The 21,434-nt window shown below is 38.2% G+C and overlaps 1 protein-coding gene across 3 annotated transcripts in view; it reads right to left on the bottom strand.

Moving 5' to 3' along the window:
• Positions 1–21,434, bottom strand: part of DCDC2 (doublecortin domain containing 2) — a 60,406-nt gene that overhangs the window by 6,187 nt on the left and 32,785 nt on the right. For all 3 annotated transcript variants that reach the window (XM_058830846.1, XM_058830844.1, XM_058830843.1), the window contains exon 8: positions 10,016–10,116. In XM_058830846.1, coding sequence (XP_058686829.1) covers positions 10,016–10,116 — 101 coding nt within the window. The remainder of the gene's footprint in view (positions 1–10,015; positions 10,117–21,434) is intronic.

Below are 21,434 nucleotides of genomic sequence, written 5' to 3'. Positions count from 1 at the left end.
CCAGATGCCACTAGCTAAAAATGTGTTTGGTTTTACTTAATGGCACCTGCTTGCTATGACATTACACACACTAAAAGAAGAGAGGATAAGAAAAGTCAACACAGACCTTCTCAGTTAACTGTCGTAGTCACCTGAGACATTACAATTTCCAGCTTTTTGGTAGTGGCTTTAGTATGGTGGCTCACTGTGGAGTGCAGAAGAAAAGTGTGTAGGCTTTATGCCATGGTGTAAACATATGTATCCCAATGCTTTAACTGGTTTCACTGCTGTGGAAGCAGTCTTTGGCATAGAAGTACAATGGACATTTGAGGGACAGTGACTTCCTAAAGTGCTATGCTAGCTAGACTTATTTGATCTTATCTGTCTAAAATAGGTGTGTATGCAAATTTTTGAAGAGTTAAATCTGAGAAACATAGAATAAAAACATAGCATTACTGAACTGTACCCAGAAACTCACTGAAAGCTCACAGAGCATAGAACTAGCATGAAATAACATTCAAATTCCAACTAATTTAACTTGACCAATCAAGCTAAATTGCAAGAAAAATAATAGTAGAGAACAAGATGAGTAGAACAACTCCCATCAGTGCAAGTATGTTTTTATAGTAACTGAAAATTTCAAGATAGCTGAGCCTATTACTACAATGTCATTACTATTATAGACAAAAATAAAAAGACACATTTTCAGCTAATAACTGGAAAGCAAAATGCATTCTTCATTTAATCTCCTTTCAAGCTACGCTACATAAGAATGGACATTTCAAACAAGTTAAAAATACACATTGATCCAGAGGAAAAGACCTTTCACAAGGTAATCTAAAATGTAGTACGGTTCCCTCTGCATGTAGAGTCAAAGGTAGCCTTTAAAATGTGGGTATGACCACTGACTGTGCATTTCAGACTGCACAGCAGACCTAAGGCAGGACTGTAGGGAGGAAATTGAAGGCCAAAACCACCCACCAAATAGTACATTGCTCTTTACATAAAAAAGTGTGATACTTCCTACTGAGATCTCATTGACCTACTCACCATGCATAAATTAGCATTCTCTATTTCAAGCACACCTTCTTCACTAAGAAAGAAGTATACTTAGCAAATTTTAGCTAGGGAACATTTATGGAAGGAGAATGTTTATCTGCATATATAAATGCAGGGTAGAAAACAGAAAAAGGGAGAAAACCAGAGGTCTTAATAGTCCAAAGCCTGTAAATGCTGTACATGCTTAACTTTACCTTTTTGAACAGTTTCAGTGATAGCAGTGATCCTGAAATGATGAACTGAAGCCTACATTAAAGTACTTGGTGGGTCAGAGTGTAATTTAAAGTCCCCTGGAGTCATTTCCATCGAATTTGATGCAGTCCAGCCATACCTCTACCTACCACTGTAAAAATTGTCTATTATATATGCACCAAAATTACCACAAACTGTGCTCTCTCAGTCAGAATAAAGCAGGATGGGCACACTGAAAGCAAAATAGGAATGCTGACTGAGACCCACCTATCCCTGCAGAAATTATCAGACTCAAGTCAGCAATGACCTTGTATACTGACATGGAAGCAGTGACACTTCCCATCTTAGTTTTTATCTTTTTATTAGTCACCTTTTAAATAACCAAAATATTCTCAGTCAGAATATCCTGTATGGAATAAATTGGATGGATAGCCAAGAGAGATGGGGGACTGCTCTTCCTGTTGTTCAGAAGTCAAGAGTTCAGCCTTTGGCCATTGTGATGGTTCACTGGAAGTTGTCCCTCACATTTGGGATTCTTATAAAAGCTCAGGGCATCTCAAATCCAGAGAAACAGCTCTGGATGTATCTCCAGGCCTGAGTGCCTGAGGTCTATCACCTCTATGCAACACAGTGATCATAAGGATATCAAAGATCGTAACAAGGAACAAAAGGCACATCAAAAATTCATGTTGGAAGCAAAAACAACTGTACAATTTCAACTTGGACTGGAGAAGCATTCCTATTCCTTAAGATAATTTTCACAATCAAGTGAGTTCTAGAGCAGAGAGCTTTTCCAGCCACTGTGCTAGATTATCCCCATTCCTCCCACAGCCAGAACTAATCATAATAAGGTTTGTAATTTTGCCTTTTGAATGGTTGAAATAAAATAGGAAGTAACCTTCATTTTTGCATTGCTGGCTGCATCTTTTAAGCAAAGGTGATGCTTTTGCAGTTTCATGCTTGAAAGCACATTACTTAAAGTAACTAGTTTTCAAACCATACCTTTGTGAATGTGAGAACAGTTCTTTGCTTGTCATGGACTAGCAATAAAAAGACTCACTGACAAAAGACTTGTACATGTACATTGAAAAGCATATTAAACCAAATGCACACAGTAAAACCGGAGCAATTCTCAGCTTCTTGCTGCAAACATGGACCCAGCTCGCCTTCTGGAAACCTCCTGACTTAACTAACAGGATGATGAGGAACAGAGCCAATTTAATTCTGCATTCAAGAAGTATGATTGCTTGACAGTATTTTTAATCTCAGCAAAAACAGAGCATTTAAAAAAGAAAGATGTATTCTAATTACACTCATCATGCTAACATTCATTAAGAGCTACATTACCAAATGCCATCATCACTCAAAAGCAGTAAGTCAGGAAATCTTCAGACATTGAAGCATTTGGCTTCTTTTCCTCTAGGGATGCTAATGTAAACCTCTCAGAAGGTTTGTACATGACTGGTACTGAAAAGTGCAGTATCACAAATTATTTAAGGCAGAAATTATTTTGTACCATTAATATAAAACATAATTTTTCTTTATTGAAGTCATTTGGAAATGTTTACTTGGCTAATGGTCATGACAGACAAACAATGAGATAGACAACAAAAATCTTAAAGGTCATGAAAAACAGCATAAATGCATCTCACAAATGCACCAACAGGAACACTTGACTTCAATTGCACCAAAGCTCTCCAGAACAGAGCTCCCCTGCTCCTACTCGGGAATGTTTTGTAGCAGCGCTGCACAGATTCCAACAGCGAAACATTTTGTTCCTGAACCAGAAAGTGTTGCTAAGTGACAACAGCCCTCTTCTCTTTCACATCATTTACAAAACCTAGGCTCTCAAAAACAAGCAAATGAATAGTTAAGGTTCAACTGTCTTACACTTCCCACATAGTTCCCACCTTTGCACAAAATGCACTGTTGTTACTGAAGGCTAAAAGTCTTTATCCCCACAACATTTAAACCTCAACTTTTTTATGAGATGGGTGCCCTTTATTTATTTATTTTTACAACACTGTAAAATACCTGAATCCACAGAGTCTAATCTTTCATAAAATCACAGCACCCAGAAGTCCAGCTAGAATGAATGGAAACTAAAGAACTTGAAGTGTAGAAAAAACAGCTTTTCAAACTCCCTTCATTGGTTTCATTGTCCAGTAACTGGAAGCATACTTCATTCTTAATCACAATGCAGCCATGATAGAGAAGCCAACATCTTTGAGCACTGCCCTCTGGGGCCCCCAGAATAAGAGGGACATAGACCTCTCCTACGAAGACAGACAGAGAGTTGAGGGTGTTCAGTCTGGAGAAGGGAAGGCTGCAGAGAGATCTCTTAGCACTTCCCAAGGCCTGAAGAGAGCCTTTGTGAAATCCAGAGAGGATCTTCTTACCAGGGCATGTGGTGACAACACCAAGGCGAATGACTTCAAACTGACAGAAGACAGGGTTGTATTGACTCCTAGGAAGAAATTCTTTACTATGAGGATGGTGGGGCACTGGAACAGATTGCCCAGAGAAGCCATGGATGCCCCATCCTTGGAAGTGCTCCAGACCAGGATAACAAGGCTCTGAGCAACCTGGTCTGGTGAAAGGTGTCCCTGCCTGTAGTAGAGGGGTTGAAATGAGATAATTTTTAAAGTCCTTTTCAACCCAAACCATTCAATGGCTTTATGAGCTTATCAGATCTTTACTTTTCTAATATGTACCTAAGTCAAAAATACTTTTTTCTATCTACTTCAGACATCTATGTTTGTTCTTTCCCCAAAGCATTTTGCACGTGTTCAATTTGCCTAAGCGTCCTACAATACAGTATGATCTGCTGAGCATACCTGTAGATAATGAGAAAATTGTTAAGCATTTAGAAATAAGTCTGAGACTGCAAAAATACAAAAATAATTTTATAAGTTCTTCTATAATTAATTAAAAATGCCCTTTAAGTTAAGCAGTTTTAGAAACTGCCTGCTCGAGGGTTGCTGAAATTTTAGAAAACAGGGTTACACAGAGAGAATTTTTTTCAGTGGTATCGAACTAGTTTTACAAGAGTTTCGCATTTCCAGGCTTCACTCAGAAGTGAAGGCCCTTCAGCTGTTGGCCACACAGGCCTCTAAAGACAAGATCAGCTACTGCTACTACAACTTCAGAAATCAGTCACCCAATGCAGAAACCACAGAAAGATCTCCCTTCTCATTCTGAACTGCAAGGAGCCAATCAGAGTAAGTTTCCCTATCTCACACAGACAAACAATAACAACATTAAGTGTAAATCAGTGGAGCTGAAAGAAGAATATACAGTGGAAAATATTATCTGCTGGCTTGTCAGCACTCAAAATTCATAAGGCTTAAATTACAGCTGCATCATTTGTAGTGAAATTTGAGCATAGGAAGTCCCGCATGTGTTCTTTCCAAATGCCATTTTGAAATCCTTACTGATGTAGTGCAAAATGTTTTCTTGTGAAAAGCTGTAGCCTTTTAATCAAAGAATGTCTCTTAAAGCAGTCAGCCTGTTGTAATGTTGAATCAACATAAACTTTAACCTTTTGCCTTCGGCAATGGGGAAGATAAACATTTTATTCTGCTCACTGAGGTGAATCTTGGGTCTCTAAAGCAAAATGTATACTCCATAATGAAAACTGCAAATGAAAGGTGAAAATTTTCTTCTACTAATGATATACTCCAGCTCACCTAGGGGAGATACACAATCTCACATCACATCACAGCCCAGGAAATGGGAAATAATGAGTGGAGGACTGCATTAATCAGTGGACAAGTCTATCAAAGTGGAAAGCAAATGGATAATGAAAGAACCAAGAATGTGAACATCTACAGAAAAACTTCAAAGCAGTGCCTGTTAGAAAAATTTATCATCAACTAAGTTTTACAAATAAACACAGAAGCAGGTAAGCCGATGGGGATGATGAATCTGGAGGGGGGAAATAACCCAAAGAACAAACCAAAACAAAAAGAGTATCCAAGCGGATACTCTTTCTACATCACATCTTAATAGCCAGTATCACACACCCCATGGCAAAGCAGGCTGGCACAACAACATGCCTGAATTACTTATGGGGTCATGCACTGGATAACTTCGGGTCTCATAACTCTCATGCTTACTCCACCTCCCAAGGGCTAAGCATGGGAGAAGTACAACCACTGCAAATGGATAAACCACTGCAAATTTGCAGTGTTATTTCAGTATTATCACTAGAAACTGTTGCTTTTGTATTTTAGAACTTTTATAGAATGAAAGAAAAAGAGTAGCTTTTTCTGAAAGCTTTAAAAGTTAGGATTTTTTCTCTTGGAGTTACTTTGAATATATTTGCATTATTACCAGAAAATTCAAAGTAACACACATAATTACTACCTCCAGTAAGAAACTACTATTATTTTGCTGCCTCCCTGTCAAGAACCACCTTGTTCCCTTGCTATTTGCACAACTGATTTCATAGTCTGTCATCAGTCCCCATGAATGTTGACACAATGATGCAAACAACCAACTTGGAGTAAGCCTGCGTGTCAAAAGAAGAAACCAATCATTTTGTATTTGGGAGCTGAAGCCTTGGTAAAGAATATAGAACAGAAAGGTCTGGTTTGGTTAAAGGCAAAATACTCATTTCTTTCTTCCTTGATGTTCAATTACAACTGTCAGCTAGTCTGGAGTAAAGCAAACACTGTTCTTTTAATGTGTTTTCAGCTGGCAGACAGCATTTTACAGAACGGGACATAAGCGAGTCTAGCCAGTATAACATTAGGTTTAGTTAATGGCTAATCTGGCATTTGTTCAACTGTGTACTTCAAACAGCAAGACAGAGAAGGTGCATAAAAAGAAAAAAATATGAAGCTCTATCTTCACCACCTCATTTATGTGCCTGATGGAAATGATAGCCTATCAGAAGTGTCAGTATTCTAGTGAAAGCTGGCATGTAAATATTTATGCATTATGCAGGATAGTCAAGCCCTGGCTGGCTGTCCTTTCCCATATTTCTAGCAATAACAGAAACTCTGGTGCAGATAAGAAAAAGCTAAAAAGCTTTACATCACAGAATTTAAAACAATTTAAAATGGTCATTAATATGAACCTGAACATGCAAAATGCTAAATGCTTCTAAGGTTAGAGTGACCTTAATTATCTGGAAATAAAAACTACTCTGTGCTACCCAGAAGGACATGGCTTCTTGCCAGATTACCAAGGAAACTATACATGAAGTTTTAACATTATATATATTCCATGGCTCGTGTTGCAATAAATCTTGGTGCTTTGTTTTGCTTTTATGGAAACACAAAAACCAGATTATTCATAGTGTGCATGACTGATTTTTGAATATTTTTTTTCCCCATCATATACACCTGCTTTCAGTTCCTTGTCCAGATAGCAAAATCTGTTGGTAGCAAGTGAAAAATATTTCCATCTGAGCATGATGAATGGACCTTGGTACATGAGCTTAGAGGTATCCAGCAAGTTCCTAGCATTGCAAGCTTGCCAGCACATCTGATGCTCACTGGCAACTGTGTGAACAGTTCCACTGCCAAACAGAGAAGTGGTAGTAGAGAGTTTTTCCCCTCCCTAGGGATGGTCACCATCCGCTGGCAGAGGCAAACTGGTGAGACACACAGAGCTATTGCCTGTGCTGTAGCATCTCTGTGGAGAGGTAAGGCAGCTGTCTCCAGGGCTGGATTTCATGTGAATAGCAGTCAGCCTAAAAACTAAGGTCTGACAACCCAGTTTACACAGCCAAATGTCCTACATTGCCCAGAGGAATTCTTTACACACCTTCAGAGGCCAATAAACAGGCTAATAATTTCTGAATTTGATTATTACACTGTCAAGACCAGAGCAGAATGTGCTTCAGGATGTCATAAGAAACTAGGATTAAGACAACAGCCGACATGTTCTTCCCCAATGTCAGTGCTATCAATATAACATAACACATCCTAATTATCATGACACCTCACCAGGACAACCACAATTAACAGGGCTGAGCCCAATGCTGCTCATCATATAAGACTCTGAGGATGGGGCAGGTATGTGCTGTGAGAAGACACAGCTGTATCACATCCTTTCTATCAGGAAGCAAGACAGTCATGTTCTTGTTGTCTCTATCACCTGATTCATGTGTCTTCAAGAACAATGTCTATAAAATAGCTGAGCAACAGTCCTTCCCATTAAAGTGAATAAATAATGAGAATGATCCTTCCTACCAACAGGAGCCTAAGATAAAATCTGTATATTTTTTTAGGTGGTATGGTGTCAGTCTTCAAACTGGCTAATAAGTTCACAAAACATCTATTTCCCCTCAGGTATTGTTTGTAAAAGCAGAACACAAGCTAAAGGTATGTCTAGTATTCTTTTAGACATTAAGCATGAAAAAAATCAGCCAACTAAATAATAAGCAATATTTAGTAAGCAATTAAATAGTGACATAAGCTCTAGCCCCTAAACTTTTTAATTTGCTGCTGTGTTGTTTCTTGTTTCTAAATACCTCTCTTCTGCTGAGAAGGACTCAAAGCTGGAAAAATACTCTAGATGCAACCTCAGAGACGTCAAGTCAAGAAAAATAATCAGTGACCTTGATGTGCTGGCTGTGCTTTTACTACCCCATCCTACACAGTCCACCTCATCCCCACAGGGAGCACTTGCATGCATGGGAACTGCATGGCCCTTTCTGCAGCTCCTTTCTAGCCCACCTCTGTCAAGACTGCACTGAGACAGTTACTTCATTAAAGGTGCCCAACTTTGTACCTCTCTTTCTTGCTGAACTTCATGAGGCTTAAGTCATCCTATTCCTTCAAGCTGTTGAGATTGCTCTGAATGACAGCCCTGCATTCACCTGATGACAGCTGGGCCTGAATAAGGCTGTGTCCCATACCATCATCTGTGTTACTCATGAATATATAATGTCTCAGGTACAGTACCAAACCCTGAGGACCACCATCTGTAAATAGGTGCCAGTTAAATCTCAAACAGCTGACCTTTTAAATATAACCAAATAAGCCAGTTTTTCACCTACCTTTTAGCCCACAAATCTAGTCTCTATTCTCATTAAGGATATTTTCCTCCCCATATTTACCACACTTCTTCCAATTTTTGCTTAAAATATGGAAGTCTATACTGAAAGCAAGATAAAGGACAATAACTGTTCTCCTGTCCTCCACAGAGCCACTTATTTCATCACTGAGGCAATGAAATGGGTAAAGTATGATCTGTCCATAGTACATCCATAGTAGTTATTCCCAAGCACATGCACCAGTTTCCATTTCTCAACAAGCTTTTCCTCTCTCAATTCCATTTCTGCATATCCAGAAAATGCCTCTATTCTGCTCTTTAATCATCTATCCCCCCTTCTGCCTCTTTTAGTTTGAGGTCAGGAGTCCTCTGCTCAAATTGGCCTCCTGTTATGCTTGCTTGTTATCATTCACAGTGGCCATAATTCTTGTAGTTTGAGAAGATTCTCCTGGAAATCAACTAGATCTCCTGAATTCCTCCCCACTTCAGGGCAGCCTCACACAGGATCCTGCAGCCAGTTTCCCAACCAAGCCAAAGGCAACTCTCCTAACTTCTAGGATTTTTTTATTTTGTTATTTTCTACCCTACTTTCTTCAGGGGCTTAAACTCTGACCATTTCACAGCTGATGCAACAAAGGCTTCCACTGTCAGATGCCAAACAAGTTTCTATTTATTCTTGAGAAGTAAATTCAGCAGAATGATTCACCTAAATATATCTCTTACTACCAACATCAAAAAACCTGTCTCAAACACACACCAGAAATCTCATAGATTTTTTTATGCTCCATTGGGTTGCCCTGGGTAATTGAAGTGCATTTACAAACTCTTATCTTTAACTCCCTCCCATTTTTTACAGACTCACATAAATAAACAATCCTCAGCTCTGCTGACCACCAGTATGTCATAAAAATGCCCAAGATTCTTGATTTTACTGGGGTGATTTTTAGCCTGAGAAATCCTTTGGATAAACTGTGATTCCTTGTATCAAAGCATGGATCAGAAATACTATTTTGTGGCCAATGTGACAGGCTCCAAGCCATCATCAATGGACACCAAAAGCACAGTGCAACAGGAAACAAAGCTGAACAAGCTGGCAAATTCCTACAAACACGTAAGATGAAAAAGAGGACTGTCTTGTGAGCAATTCATTAGCAGAAAGAAACCACATACATTTTCAGCAAATAGTTTAAGCAATTCTACTCTTCCCTTCCTTGGAATAAGCTTCAATTTACCTATTCCTTGTATTATATCAGTCAGCAGGAGTACAAATCAAAGTACAAAAAGGAACATATAATCTTACGTTTAATTATCATGACCTATTTATTGCATATAAATCTTAGGATTAAAAAATTGGCCAGCAAAGCACCATGTTGCTCCAACAGAACTAAGTGCTGTCAGCTTTAACAAAAATCAGATAAATCCACACATGTTGTGGTCCAGAGCTGGAGGAATACTGCTCTACAAGTATAAAGAGACTGCAATTCAGGTGAACCTATTTGGTAGGATGTAGCAGTAGGAGTCCTGATTCACTAAGGCTCTATAAGAGCTCTCAAAGCAGTTCTAAAGCTGATGAAAAGGTAACTGACATTTGACATATTAACACAGAAAGGGAGATTTGCTAAAGCTGCCATAAAATAAGCTGTATTGTTGAGCTTACATTCACCTCCACAGAATTATGCTGTACACTTGAAAGAAATTGAGGAAAGAGAATCAACACACAATCTGTAATCCTAAAAAAAAAATATGCAAAGCCATTTCTTTAAAGCTTCATCACTACCTGGTCCAGTGGAACTTCCACAAGAGTATCTTCATCTTCTTGCACTTCAACTGCCCCCCACATTTCAGACCCCTCTTCTCTGGCTTTGTAAATATCTTCACCTATAATGGGAAAGATAGAGTGTAAGGAAGTGAAGTCCAATGGTGACACAGTGTGGCTCAACTACTGAACTGCACATTCAATTTTGCTTCTGAGAAGTTTTCTGAGCTGACCCATCATTCCCGATACAGTTCTTTCAAGGAAGTCTTCAGTCTCCCCTTATTGTCAATTTGTTTTTCCTTCCTTTTAACAATACTTACATACTACACCACTTGGCGAAGGGGGCAAAAAAGAATGGGAACTGAAAGGGAACTGAACAAAGTCCTGAATCTGAAGTTCCTTCACTTTGGGCAAAGATCCAGAGCGAATCTGAACTAGATACATTACAACAACGACCTAATACTTAACGTTTCTACAGTCAATTACAATATCCTTTAGTAATGAGGGTTGTAATAACATACATCTATCAAAAATTTCAGTCTCTGAATCAAAAACAAACATGCTGAATCAGGGTTAAAAGATTAAGAGCAACAGTTGGATTAGTTCTACTCCTCAACTCTGGGCACATGCAAGTAGCACATAGAGCTGAAACTCCACATACGCATTAAAAAGCAGGTACTCCTGGACAACAAGGATTAGCAGTTACATTAGTATTTTCAATTTTGCAAAGATCTTACACCATTTAGTTTTAGTAATTTCTTTCCCCTAAGTATAAGGAATAACTAGGGGTCTCTGAAGTTTCCAACACAGGCCTTACAGTATCAGCTAATTAGAAAAGTGAAGATAGGTACATACGGAAAAAAATTTCCAAGTGATGCACGATCCTCTCTTTTTTCCCCTGAACTGAAAACAGCCCAGAAACTAAAGGCATAGGTTGCTCCAAATCATCTCTCTCCACTGATCAAGGAAATCTGAAGATGTGCCCATATCCAATGTAACTACAGTAAGAAAGATGAAAAAGTATTTCCACTATTTCTGACTGCCTCCTAGCTCTTCATAGAAGGATCTGAACTTGGTAATATCAACCAATACAAATTGATTGACATTGCTGGATGCTGCTAAAAAAACAGCTTTAGTATAGCACAGAACCAGTTTGGTGGGAAAAAAATTAATAAAACCACAAGACCCAGAGAAATCCAGCATCCAACTGCATAAAAAGTCAGCACTGACTACACTGTCTAGTTTCCCAGTTACTTTCTTATCACTGTGAGAGTCAAGGGAAGAGTTTGCCCTGGGAACAAATTCTGAGGTGCCATACCTCAGATGTAAATGGCTGGAGGGGAGGTGCCAGATGGCCTTAGAAGTTGCCAGACAGACACTGCCCAGAGGACCAGAAATGAAGGCCGTTTTCACAGTCTGAAATGAAGAGGCAGAACTGGGGGTTTCTATGGCACATCACAATGAAATTCCAAAGTGGTGCTGCTGGGTGCATCTTAGGAGAGAGATTTCCTGATGGACAGAGCAGCTTGATTACCCAGGCATCAGTCCTGCTGGAACCTCCCCACCCTACCAAAAGATCTATAGTACTTGTCCTCTGAAAGCATCCCTGTTGGAAATACCAGAGGGCTCTTAGCATCATTGGTTGGATTCTTATCCTAAATAACTCACACATGTTTTTCAAGACCTGATTTTCATATTACACATGAAAATAATAATTTTCTTTTTTTATTTCCTTTTTCTTGGGAAATTATAATAAATACAATGCATGTGCATGCATGTTCCATTGAAACCAACTAAGGACATTCAATATTTGATGACAGTATGATAAATCTTGGACAATCTACCTGCATGTATCTCATTACAAATCCCCTTTGACACAAGACTTGTTTGGGTTTTTTGACAAAATCAGCAATAAAAACATGGAGTGGCTGAGAATAACAAGATGCATCTGAACAGAATGTTACCTGTACTTTTTCAAATAATCAATGCACTTCACACTTGCCATTTTTCTGAGCTCTCTAAGAGACAGAATGCTCTGTTTCTCTTACCTGGTATTATCAATTGCCTCTCATCATAGACATTAGAGTTATAGATTTCCACCACACTCTGAGAGGAAAATGTTCCCTAAAAGCCACCAAGAAGACTCTGCTATTTCAAGGCCTTCCCTTAAGTACGTAAGAAAATAACCTTGCCCTAGATTCCTTGGCTCATTGAACTATAAAAAGTCAACTCAGAGTCTGAAAGAACTGCATTTAATATCACCCTCCTTCCATTTAGACTCTGTAATAACACCTTTGCCTTCAAGGTCCCCAAGTCTTTCAACCAAAATGGGGACTGTCTGGCCTCTGGAGGTAAAAAGGATTTTGGTGCAGGGGCAATTTTCATCAGGTTTTTACTCCAGGGCAAAAAGAGGAGTAGAAGGGAGATGAACATGTATTAGCCCTGGAAGCCAAATCCACTCAAGAGCTGAGGATTCTCAATTTTAAAGCACCTCATCTTAGAAGAGAGATCAGGCTCAGGGCTATGCTGAACAACCCAAGGAGACAGACATACAGTATTTTGAAAAAACTTAATTATGGAACAGGAGGGAGCAGGAGAGAGGAAAGAAGGCTGTAAGTTTCAGTAAGGAATCATATTTCTCTTTTAAAAGAGAGTGCCCAAAAAGGTTTTTGCAGGATTTCGATGAGCAAAATCTGAAATCTCAGTGGAATTTCCTCCAAGCACTTTCTAGCAGGTGTTTGCTCAGAAAGCTGGTCATAAATGAAAAGCTACTAGTTGAAAAGAACTCTGCACAACACTCTAGCATCTCTCGGGGATACCACTGTTGTCTTGCACAGAAAGAATCCTCAAGAGAAACAGCATTCTTGTTCTTCCACAGACTGCAAATATTTTTTAAGGATAATAGAACATTTACAACAAAAGGAAATTATTTACCTCTGCACAAACATAAGAGAATGGAATACAGATATCCAAAATATGTGTACAGTCAGGGCAGGACTTAAAACACTTAGGTCTGAAATGTGCCAAAACAGAAGAAGAAAGAAATGACACTAACTGAAAGATGGGGAAGTTGTAATACTTGAACAAAAAATTTGAAAGGTAATGGCAAGGAATGCAATTCATCTTAAATTAGGGCACACACTGTTGTCTTTTGTTACGAAAAGTGAAAAGAAATACAAAAATTGCAAAATAACTTACATGAAATTGATTTGAATAAATGGAGCATTATGAAAATAGCTTAAAATGTTAATTGCTACTATAGAGCCAGAAGTATTTACACTTTCTGCATGTGAAGTTACAAATATTTGGAGGATGGAAGCTGAGTGAAAGGCCAACACCTTTTTTGTTTGTGTGATTCTGTGTCAAGATCTTGTCAACAGAAGTTTTCAGGCCACATTAATCACAATTATTGGTGCTCTGAGTTACTTCCAAGGAAATGTTTTCAGTTGGGTAACTTTGCCTCATATTTTATAGATAATGCTTTTTGGTTTATGAAAAAAAATATGAAAAAATCTCGTTGATGCAATATTTCACATCTCTGTGTCTGAATCATTAGTCAGTTTCTTCTCATGTCTCTAAGGGAGAAAAAAAACCAAGAAAGCATTTTAGAAAATGCCATAAATTACATGTAGAAACATTTTTGCACATCTTCATCCTGTATTGTTATGGGCTTCTATTGCAATCTGTACTGAAGCAGAAATATGTGGTGTACCGTGCCAAAAAGAAAAATTCCAGCACTTCTATTAAATGGAACATTTATGACTACTACAAACAGTTCATACAAAATTGTAAATTAAACGTGGTCCTCTTTTATGAGTCAGCTCTGACTTTCTTGTGCCTCAAACTACCTGAGAACTGACCAGACAAGCAACCCTGAAGCAGAAGAGCTCTGAAAGAGGGTAAGAAAGGAAAGTATGTCTCCCTGCAGCTTTGCTGGTAAGTATAAAGAGAGGATTTATTTCAGTTTGGTTCTCAGTTCTCCATGCCACAGCAAGTGCAGCTTCTGTCAAGAGGCCAAGCAAAAATCATTGAAAGTTTCATGATCTTCTGTGAGGGCATTCTTCCATGATGTCCAAACAAAAAGAAGATATTGGAGTTTTTCAAGTCTTGCCAGTGTGACTACCTTGAGGCAAAAATCAGAGAGTTAGGTAGCCTAAACATCTCCTGTTATTTCTGATTATTTTAAAGCAGGGTCATGTTCAGCAATTTAGGTAAAAAGGAGGAAGAATAACCTGCAGAAGGGCAAAGAACAGATTAATTCAAAAGGAGCAGCCAGGTAGAAAGAGAGAATATGCAGAGGCTGGAGGATATAGACACTGAAGGAGGCCATGATGACACAGTGATGTTAGAAAAAAGATGTGGAATGAGGAACTGTATAAGAGCAAATAGAAAGCTGAGGAAATTCTGGTGAAAAAAAAGGGAAGCAATGGGGTCCAATGCACTGACTGGAAGGCAGAAAAATGGCTTTTACGAACCAGAAGAGTAGAAGCTTGAAAGAATGAGAGGGGGGAAGAAAAACAAATCTGCAGGTACCCAAGCCAATTTAAGCTTCCTAAAGGAATCTCCCTTCAGGAAAGCCTTCAAAGAGGCATGCTGCTGGACTATTACCTATCAGCAATTGAATGTTTATGCTCTGATGTTACCACACACTCAGAAGTGCAGCAGGAAAAAAAAAAAAAAAAAAGCAATGAAAAAATACTGAATTTTTGTTCATATTTATTTCTCCAACAAACAATACTTATTAGGACTCTGGAGACTGGAAAGAATTCTTACAGAGTTTTTTGGTTTCAGGCTGAAGTGATGAATGAAAACTGCAACCACAAGTGCTTTCCTATGTTCCTACGGAGTTTCTTCAAGAGTTGTGCTCTCACCCGCCTCTTCTCCAGCTCCATAATCCCACAGAGAGAAAGAGTGATGAAATCTCAGGAGGATCCAGATGGCTTAAAACTCTGAATTCCTCAAAGCCTTGTCAGGGTTACTAGGAAAGGGAACATTTGGACCATGGTAACAGCCCTGACAAGGAAAGGTATCTACTGCTTCAAAAATGCCAAGGACCAGCTCAACCTGGCCCAAGTAAATTCAAATGACACAGGTGTTGAAACACTGGCACCTACTTTATGGCCAGCTTCTTCACAGCTAGGAGCAATGAAGCCACACAAATAGTAAGAACAAGATAAATTTTCAGCTGAAATTTTCACTGAAAGCAGTGAAATTACATGAACAGGATGTAATCAGAAACAGTCTTTGGTAATCACGTCCAGAGGCTATGGGTGAGAGAAAGGCACTGCGGTCAGGTTTGGATGAGAAGCTTGGAAAGCATAATGACTGGCAAACAGGGGATGAGGTTTCTGATTTTGTCCTTGGCCAAGGTCTATCTCAAAGTAAGCAGTTCAGTACTCGACTGCTTTCACCAAAGATAGAAGGTGGTACTGTATTCCTGCAGAGGTTTTCATCTCTGTGACTGTTGCAAATGGACAGATAAAACCAATTCAATTTTAGACTATTTTAAAACTTCTTAACGACTTGCACAATGACACCTAAAAGTCAAAGATCTTCCTTTTGAGAGTTTTGAGAGTTACCTACTCTGTCCTGGCCCTTATCTATGCCAGCTCTTGCTGGCTTTGCAGCCCCAGGGAATTAATTTATTTAATTTATTTAATTAAAGGGATTCTGCTGCCCATTCAGGAGAATTTTCTAGATATTTCCTAGATCTTTTTTACTTCCTAATCTCCTGATAGGTACAGAACAGAGAAGTTACCAGCAACAGCAAATTTATAAACGCCCAAAAGATTTTGACTAGCAAAATTTCATGTTTTAGTAGTTGTCTCAATACAGAAGCATTCAGTGTATTGTGCATTCAGCTCAGTATGTAAAGAAAGAAACCACAAACTGGTGCATGTATAACCAAGCAAGTCCTGGCTAAAATGCGAAGATCATTTTCTGTTTGATGCCAATCAGTATTCCAGCTGGAATTCTTTATCTGCACTTTGATAAACAAGGTTATAAGACTTTATTAAATACTAATTAAGTTATGTATTAAATTAACTCATAAGAAATCTGAGTTTATTTTTAAATAATTAAGTTTAATTATTTAATATTAATTAAATATTAAGTTTAATTAATGAGTTTAAGTATTTTTAAATAATTAAGCACAGAATAAATGGCTTTCATATAAGCTCCTTTCCTAAACATCATTAACTGCAAAATATTATTTGCAGTGAAAATTACAAAATATAGAGATATTAATGCATTTCAAATTTTAAACTGAATGAAATTTAGTAGTAGAAATTGTAAAAGTCATTGTAATAATAGTCTTCCCTGAGTATTTTGTGAAAATCTGAGACATCTATTAACTGCAAGCCCTATACATAAGGAAGGAAGTTAATGTGACTATTAAAAAAAATTAATGTGACTTACAACAGAGGCTGCCTCATAAAAACAGTAAGTAAAATTCAAAACCAAATATAAAAAAAGAAAAAAACGTGGCTCATAAAATTGAATAGTTTGCTATGAGGAAAAAGGAAGACATCTGTTTATGCCTGCATATAACATAATTTTATTTTGTAGTTTTGTGTGTGTTTTGGGGTTTATTTAATTTAAAAGTATCACTCTTGTACAAGGCCCATTTCCAACAAAAAGCCACTGCCTTCTTGATAGTTTTGCATGTGTGTTCATGTCTGTGATTCTTGTCATCAAAAAGCAATGGAATTGAAAATAACCTGCTATCAATATACATATAAAACTGTTGAGAATATTAAAAAATACATTTTTTCCCTTGATACTATTGTAGCCTCAAGCTTTTAAGCAATTGCTTCCTCTCCTTTGAAAATTTTGCATTCATAATACAACTTGATGGTATTAGAGAATGCTGACATCTGATTACCTCAACAGAAACTACAAAAGGTGCTTCTAGAGGCTGCCCTTGTATACAGCATTCTCCCTTCCTGATGGGAAATATGGTAACTCTTGAGCAAAGGAAAAGTTGCAATAGCTCACTCATCTTTATACATCAACAACTACAAAAATAAAGGACTGTCCCTCTCCCTGTTTTGGTCTTTCATCTCATTTACTCACCATCTTTCTAAGCATTCAATTTATTATTTGATTTAAATTGCAGCTCATTAAGACCATTCACATTTTGAAATTAAGAAAGCCAGTGGTCATTCAGTCACATCTTTTTTTAATTCCATGCCTGTTCCATAACTCAGCCTTCTCTTGAGTACAGCTGTGTGCTAGGGGCTAAACTGTCACAAAACAAATGCAAAAGCCCTGAAATGTCTGCCCTGGTACCATCATTCCAAACTCAGCATCACTACACTTTTACACACTCCTGCTGGGAATTAAGCAGCATGCTTTCCTGCTGATAAGTATATATTTTCCCGTTTAACATTTTGTGAAATATTCACTCACTTCCTTAAAAGCAAACCCAAAGAAGCTCACTGTGTGTTTGAATAAAGTGGCTGCAAGGTTTATCATCATCTGAGTTCCCCACTGGCATTAGAACACTCTGGCTACCATGATTTAGCACTGTAACAATACACACCTACAGCAAAAAGGGTTCTCATTTCTTGCTACAGATTTGTCTCCTACTATGCAAGGAATAAGCCAACAGGTCTCATAAAACCTCTGCAAATGAGAAGCTCTCTCTTTCTTCAGCAGCCTTTTCATCTGCTTTGACAATGCAGAAATTATATGGTCTGTGTGTTAATGGCAGATAGGTTCTTAATCTTAAAAGTTATCAGCAGGAAAACACAAACAGTTTTAGTTCACAATCAGAGTGGCTATTCAGCAGCCCAGGTTTGTACTCTTTGGCAAGTTGATAATTTTACTGTAACCAATTCAGAGCAGGACAGCAATACCTGGAGTTCTGTGCAGCTTTCCTTATAAATAAGGGTTGGCCTGTTTCTTCCTTTTTTTTTTTTTACCCAGTAACAAAACCAGGAAATTGAAATGACCACTAACTTCTAAGACCTCATAACACTCAAAAATAGATCTGAAAAACTGTGGAGTGGCTCAGCCTATGTCTGCTCTGTGACTTCCCTAAATCACATCAAAAAACTCAAACTTCACAGTCTATTAACTCTAGAATTACTTTTTTTGTAGTTTATGTAGGGGGTTACTTTGCAAACCATGCAACCACAATTAAACTACTGTATTTTAATTGAATAGACTTTAAATGAGGGTTCTCCCCTGCAACAATTTTCTGCTACACTTCTGAATTTGCTACTTTCCTGATCAACTTCCTACACAAACTCTTCACAGGATGTGTACCACAAACCAAAAAATTAATAGGCTGGGGTTTTTTTGGTCGTTTTCTCTCTTTTTTCTTTCCTAAACTTCAAACCAAGCAGCTGATAATTAAATGTACCTTTGGTGTCACTTTCATAAACCCAAATTCTGCTGAACCAGATGCACTAGTCTAAGCTCTAAACCTCACATTTCCAGTGGCAATTACTGTTGCATACAATATATTCCATGTTATTAAGGCTTCTGTGAGTGCAGTGGAAGCCTGATCATAACATTTATAGTGTGCCTTATAAGTTACAAACACCAAAGCATCAGCTCACAATCTACTGGATTTGTGAAGAAGTGGTGAATTAAAATCTTGCACAAAGAGCATTCAGCTCTAAGAAATTCTTTAATCATCTTGATTTAAGAGGATTATGACATGGATCAGTTGTAATATAAATGGCATGCTGGTGAAATTCTCAGTGTATTAAAAAAATATAAATTCAAAGTAAATACACAGCTAGCCCAACTAAACTCAGCTGGAAGATTAGGTTAAGCCTTAAATACACTATATGCATAATTCTTCAGATGTTAAGACCCAGGAAACAATTACTTTCAAACAGTCTAGCACTCAAGAGAAGATTCCACAGAATGCTAAATTGGCAGGGAAAATGACAGCAAAGAACACAGGATACATTCACTACTATAAATATTTTCTTTTTATCTATTTCCATACACCCCAAAATATGCATGTGTAAACTCACTGTGCATTTTATTGGTTTCAGATTAAAATTTATTAATCACTTATCAGTGACAGCCAAATGCAGCCAGCTAAAATGCCAAAAGTCTTTTTCACTGTCAATCAGGAAAAAATAAAATTATAATTAAAATTAAATAAAATTCCTAAGATAGTGATAAATGCTTCCCTTATTCAGTCCTAAGCCTTTGAATTTGAAGGACTGTTTTGGAATAAAACTGCAAAGCCAATTTAGGAACTGCAATGAGCCTTCAGAATAGACAGTGCAGTTGATCAAAACTGTACTTGGGAGCCACCATTATCACTGTATTCCTGGAAGTGGCTTCTAGTTTTCCATGAAGAGAAAATCTCCATTTCAGAACAAGACTCCTCTCTCTGAAATAAACCTGAAAATGTCATCATTCAAGACACCAATTACATACCTACTTCATGCATCCAATACTTCAGTGCCTAGTCTAAACTAAATTTCTAATTTCACAGTCATCTGAATAATAAACCAACCTGATTGCTAGCTTTTAAGGTATTTTATTCAGCAGCCCCACTAGTCACACAACCACTGCAGGGGTCCATCTCACTGAGAGACAAGGTGACAAACCAGGACAGAGCAAGGGAGATTCTCTGCTGACAGGGAGACTTTTCAGAGCACTAAAAGCACACACATTAGGAGAAGGGGAAAAGCTTGCACAGCCTGTTTTCAGGTTGGACTGGATGTTAATGCAGGTCTTCAGTGTATGAAGAAGTACTGAAAACAACAGGTGAAGCAGTGCCCCCAAAAAAGGGAACATACTCTTTGCCTGTCCTTTGGATCCCAACATACTGTCCCAGCAGCATAAATTCCTTCCAAACACAAAGGGAAGCATGATGGGTCCTCAGCAGACATGTAAGGAAAGCATAAAGACACAGGATAAGTACATGTATGCACACAGCATGTCTTGCTGCCAGAAGAAGCCATGCCCACTTATTGGTATTCTAAAACCCAGAGGCCCAGCATGCTTAAACATTAATTTCAATGGAGTTTTTGGGGGTTTTTTTTGTTAAAAACAAAACAGCTCTTTGGTTTCTAACAAGATTTGTTCAGTGTGCCTGTTGGCTTTCTTTCCTTTTAACTAAATTAAAGATTCTTGTTCCACATTTGTAGCCCAGCATTCACGTTAACTTGTAATGAATGCTTAAAATGTAAAAAAAAACCCAATAATCTTTGCTCTGTTGAGGTCTCAACACTCTTCCATCATTTTAATACTAAGCACAATAAATTTGTGCAGGTTATGCTTAAAGGCTGCATGGCAATAAAGAGAGAAAATTATGAAATAAACTAAGCATGTGAGATAGTATATAAAGGAAAGAAAAATTGTCTTTATGGTATCAAAATGACCAGGTAAAACAACAGTTAAAAGAATCCAAGGGAAAGCAAAAAACCTTGGGGAAAAAAAAATAGAGTTGACATTAAACTCACCAATCCCCCAGCTGTAAGAAAAATCAAAAAATTAATAGTATCACCAGAGGATTGAAATGGCGGTGTTTGGGAAAACCCTGATGAAAATGATGGTGAGGGAGGATGGGATTCCAATGAAATAAATGAATCTTTAGCTCCTCTTCTAGAAAGGAAGCAGTTCTAGAATTAAAAATTATATCCATAATTAAGACTGAAGTGTTCAAAAGACCTCAAGCAGGTCAGGAAATAAAACATGGTCAGAACTACTCCCTGGGACCCTCTGCAAGTAGCAAACATACAGGAAAAATATGGATGAAAACCAGAGGAGCCAGAGACTGAGCAATTGTTGAGAGTGAGTCCCTCAGGAGCAGGTTAGAATATTGCTTGATGGATGTGAAGCTGATGGATACTGGGGGCCAGGAGTCTTATTAAACCTAGGACCTGAGCCTATCAATCAACCCCATTCAATAATCAGCAGGGTTGCATATTGGGCAGGAGGAATAGAGGGTATGGGAAGAGCAGGACAAGCTTCCATACCCATGTGGTCATCTCATGGAATATTCACCACTGTTACAAGGCAATGTACGGACACTCAAACGGATATATCCCAATATCCCCAGAAGCTGATCCCAATATGCTGAGACTTCTATTGAAAAAAGCCCTGATAACATTAAAAATGTTTTCAGTAGGGTGACAAGAGAAAATGAGAGGAGATGTAATACATAATGAAGCGTTACAAGATCCCCAAGATGACCTATCTTCTTGGGCAAGACTCTTTCATGACACCATGCAAGGGAAATGGGCTGGGAAACCATCCCAGAGAACAAACTTGGGCCTTTGAGAGAGGCCCAAAAACTGAAGTGCAGAGACTTCCTGAGTGCCAGGTGAAGACTTTTAAAGATACCCAGCCTGAGATAAAAGAAGGATCAAAACACTCCTGGAGCAAAATGAGTTGTGGAGGACTACAGTAGCTTTAGACACTTCCCTTGCAGCTCTCAGGCAACAAGAAGAGAACACTCAGT

This window comes from Poecile atricapillus, chromosome 2 (genome assembly GCF_030490865.1).
Source record: "Poecile atricapillus isolate bPoeAtr1 chromosome 2, bPoeAtr1.hap1, whole genome shotgun sequence".
Lineage (NCBI taxonomy): Eukaryota > Metazoa > Chordata > Aves > Passeriformes > Paridae > Poecile > Poecile atricapillus.
Note: the sequence above shows the minus strand (reverse complement) of the source record. Positions and strands in the feature narration are given on the sequence as shown.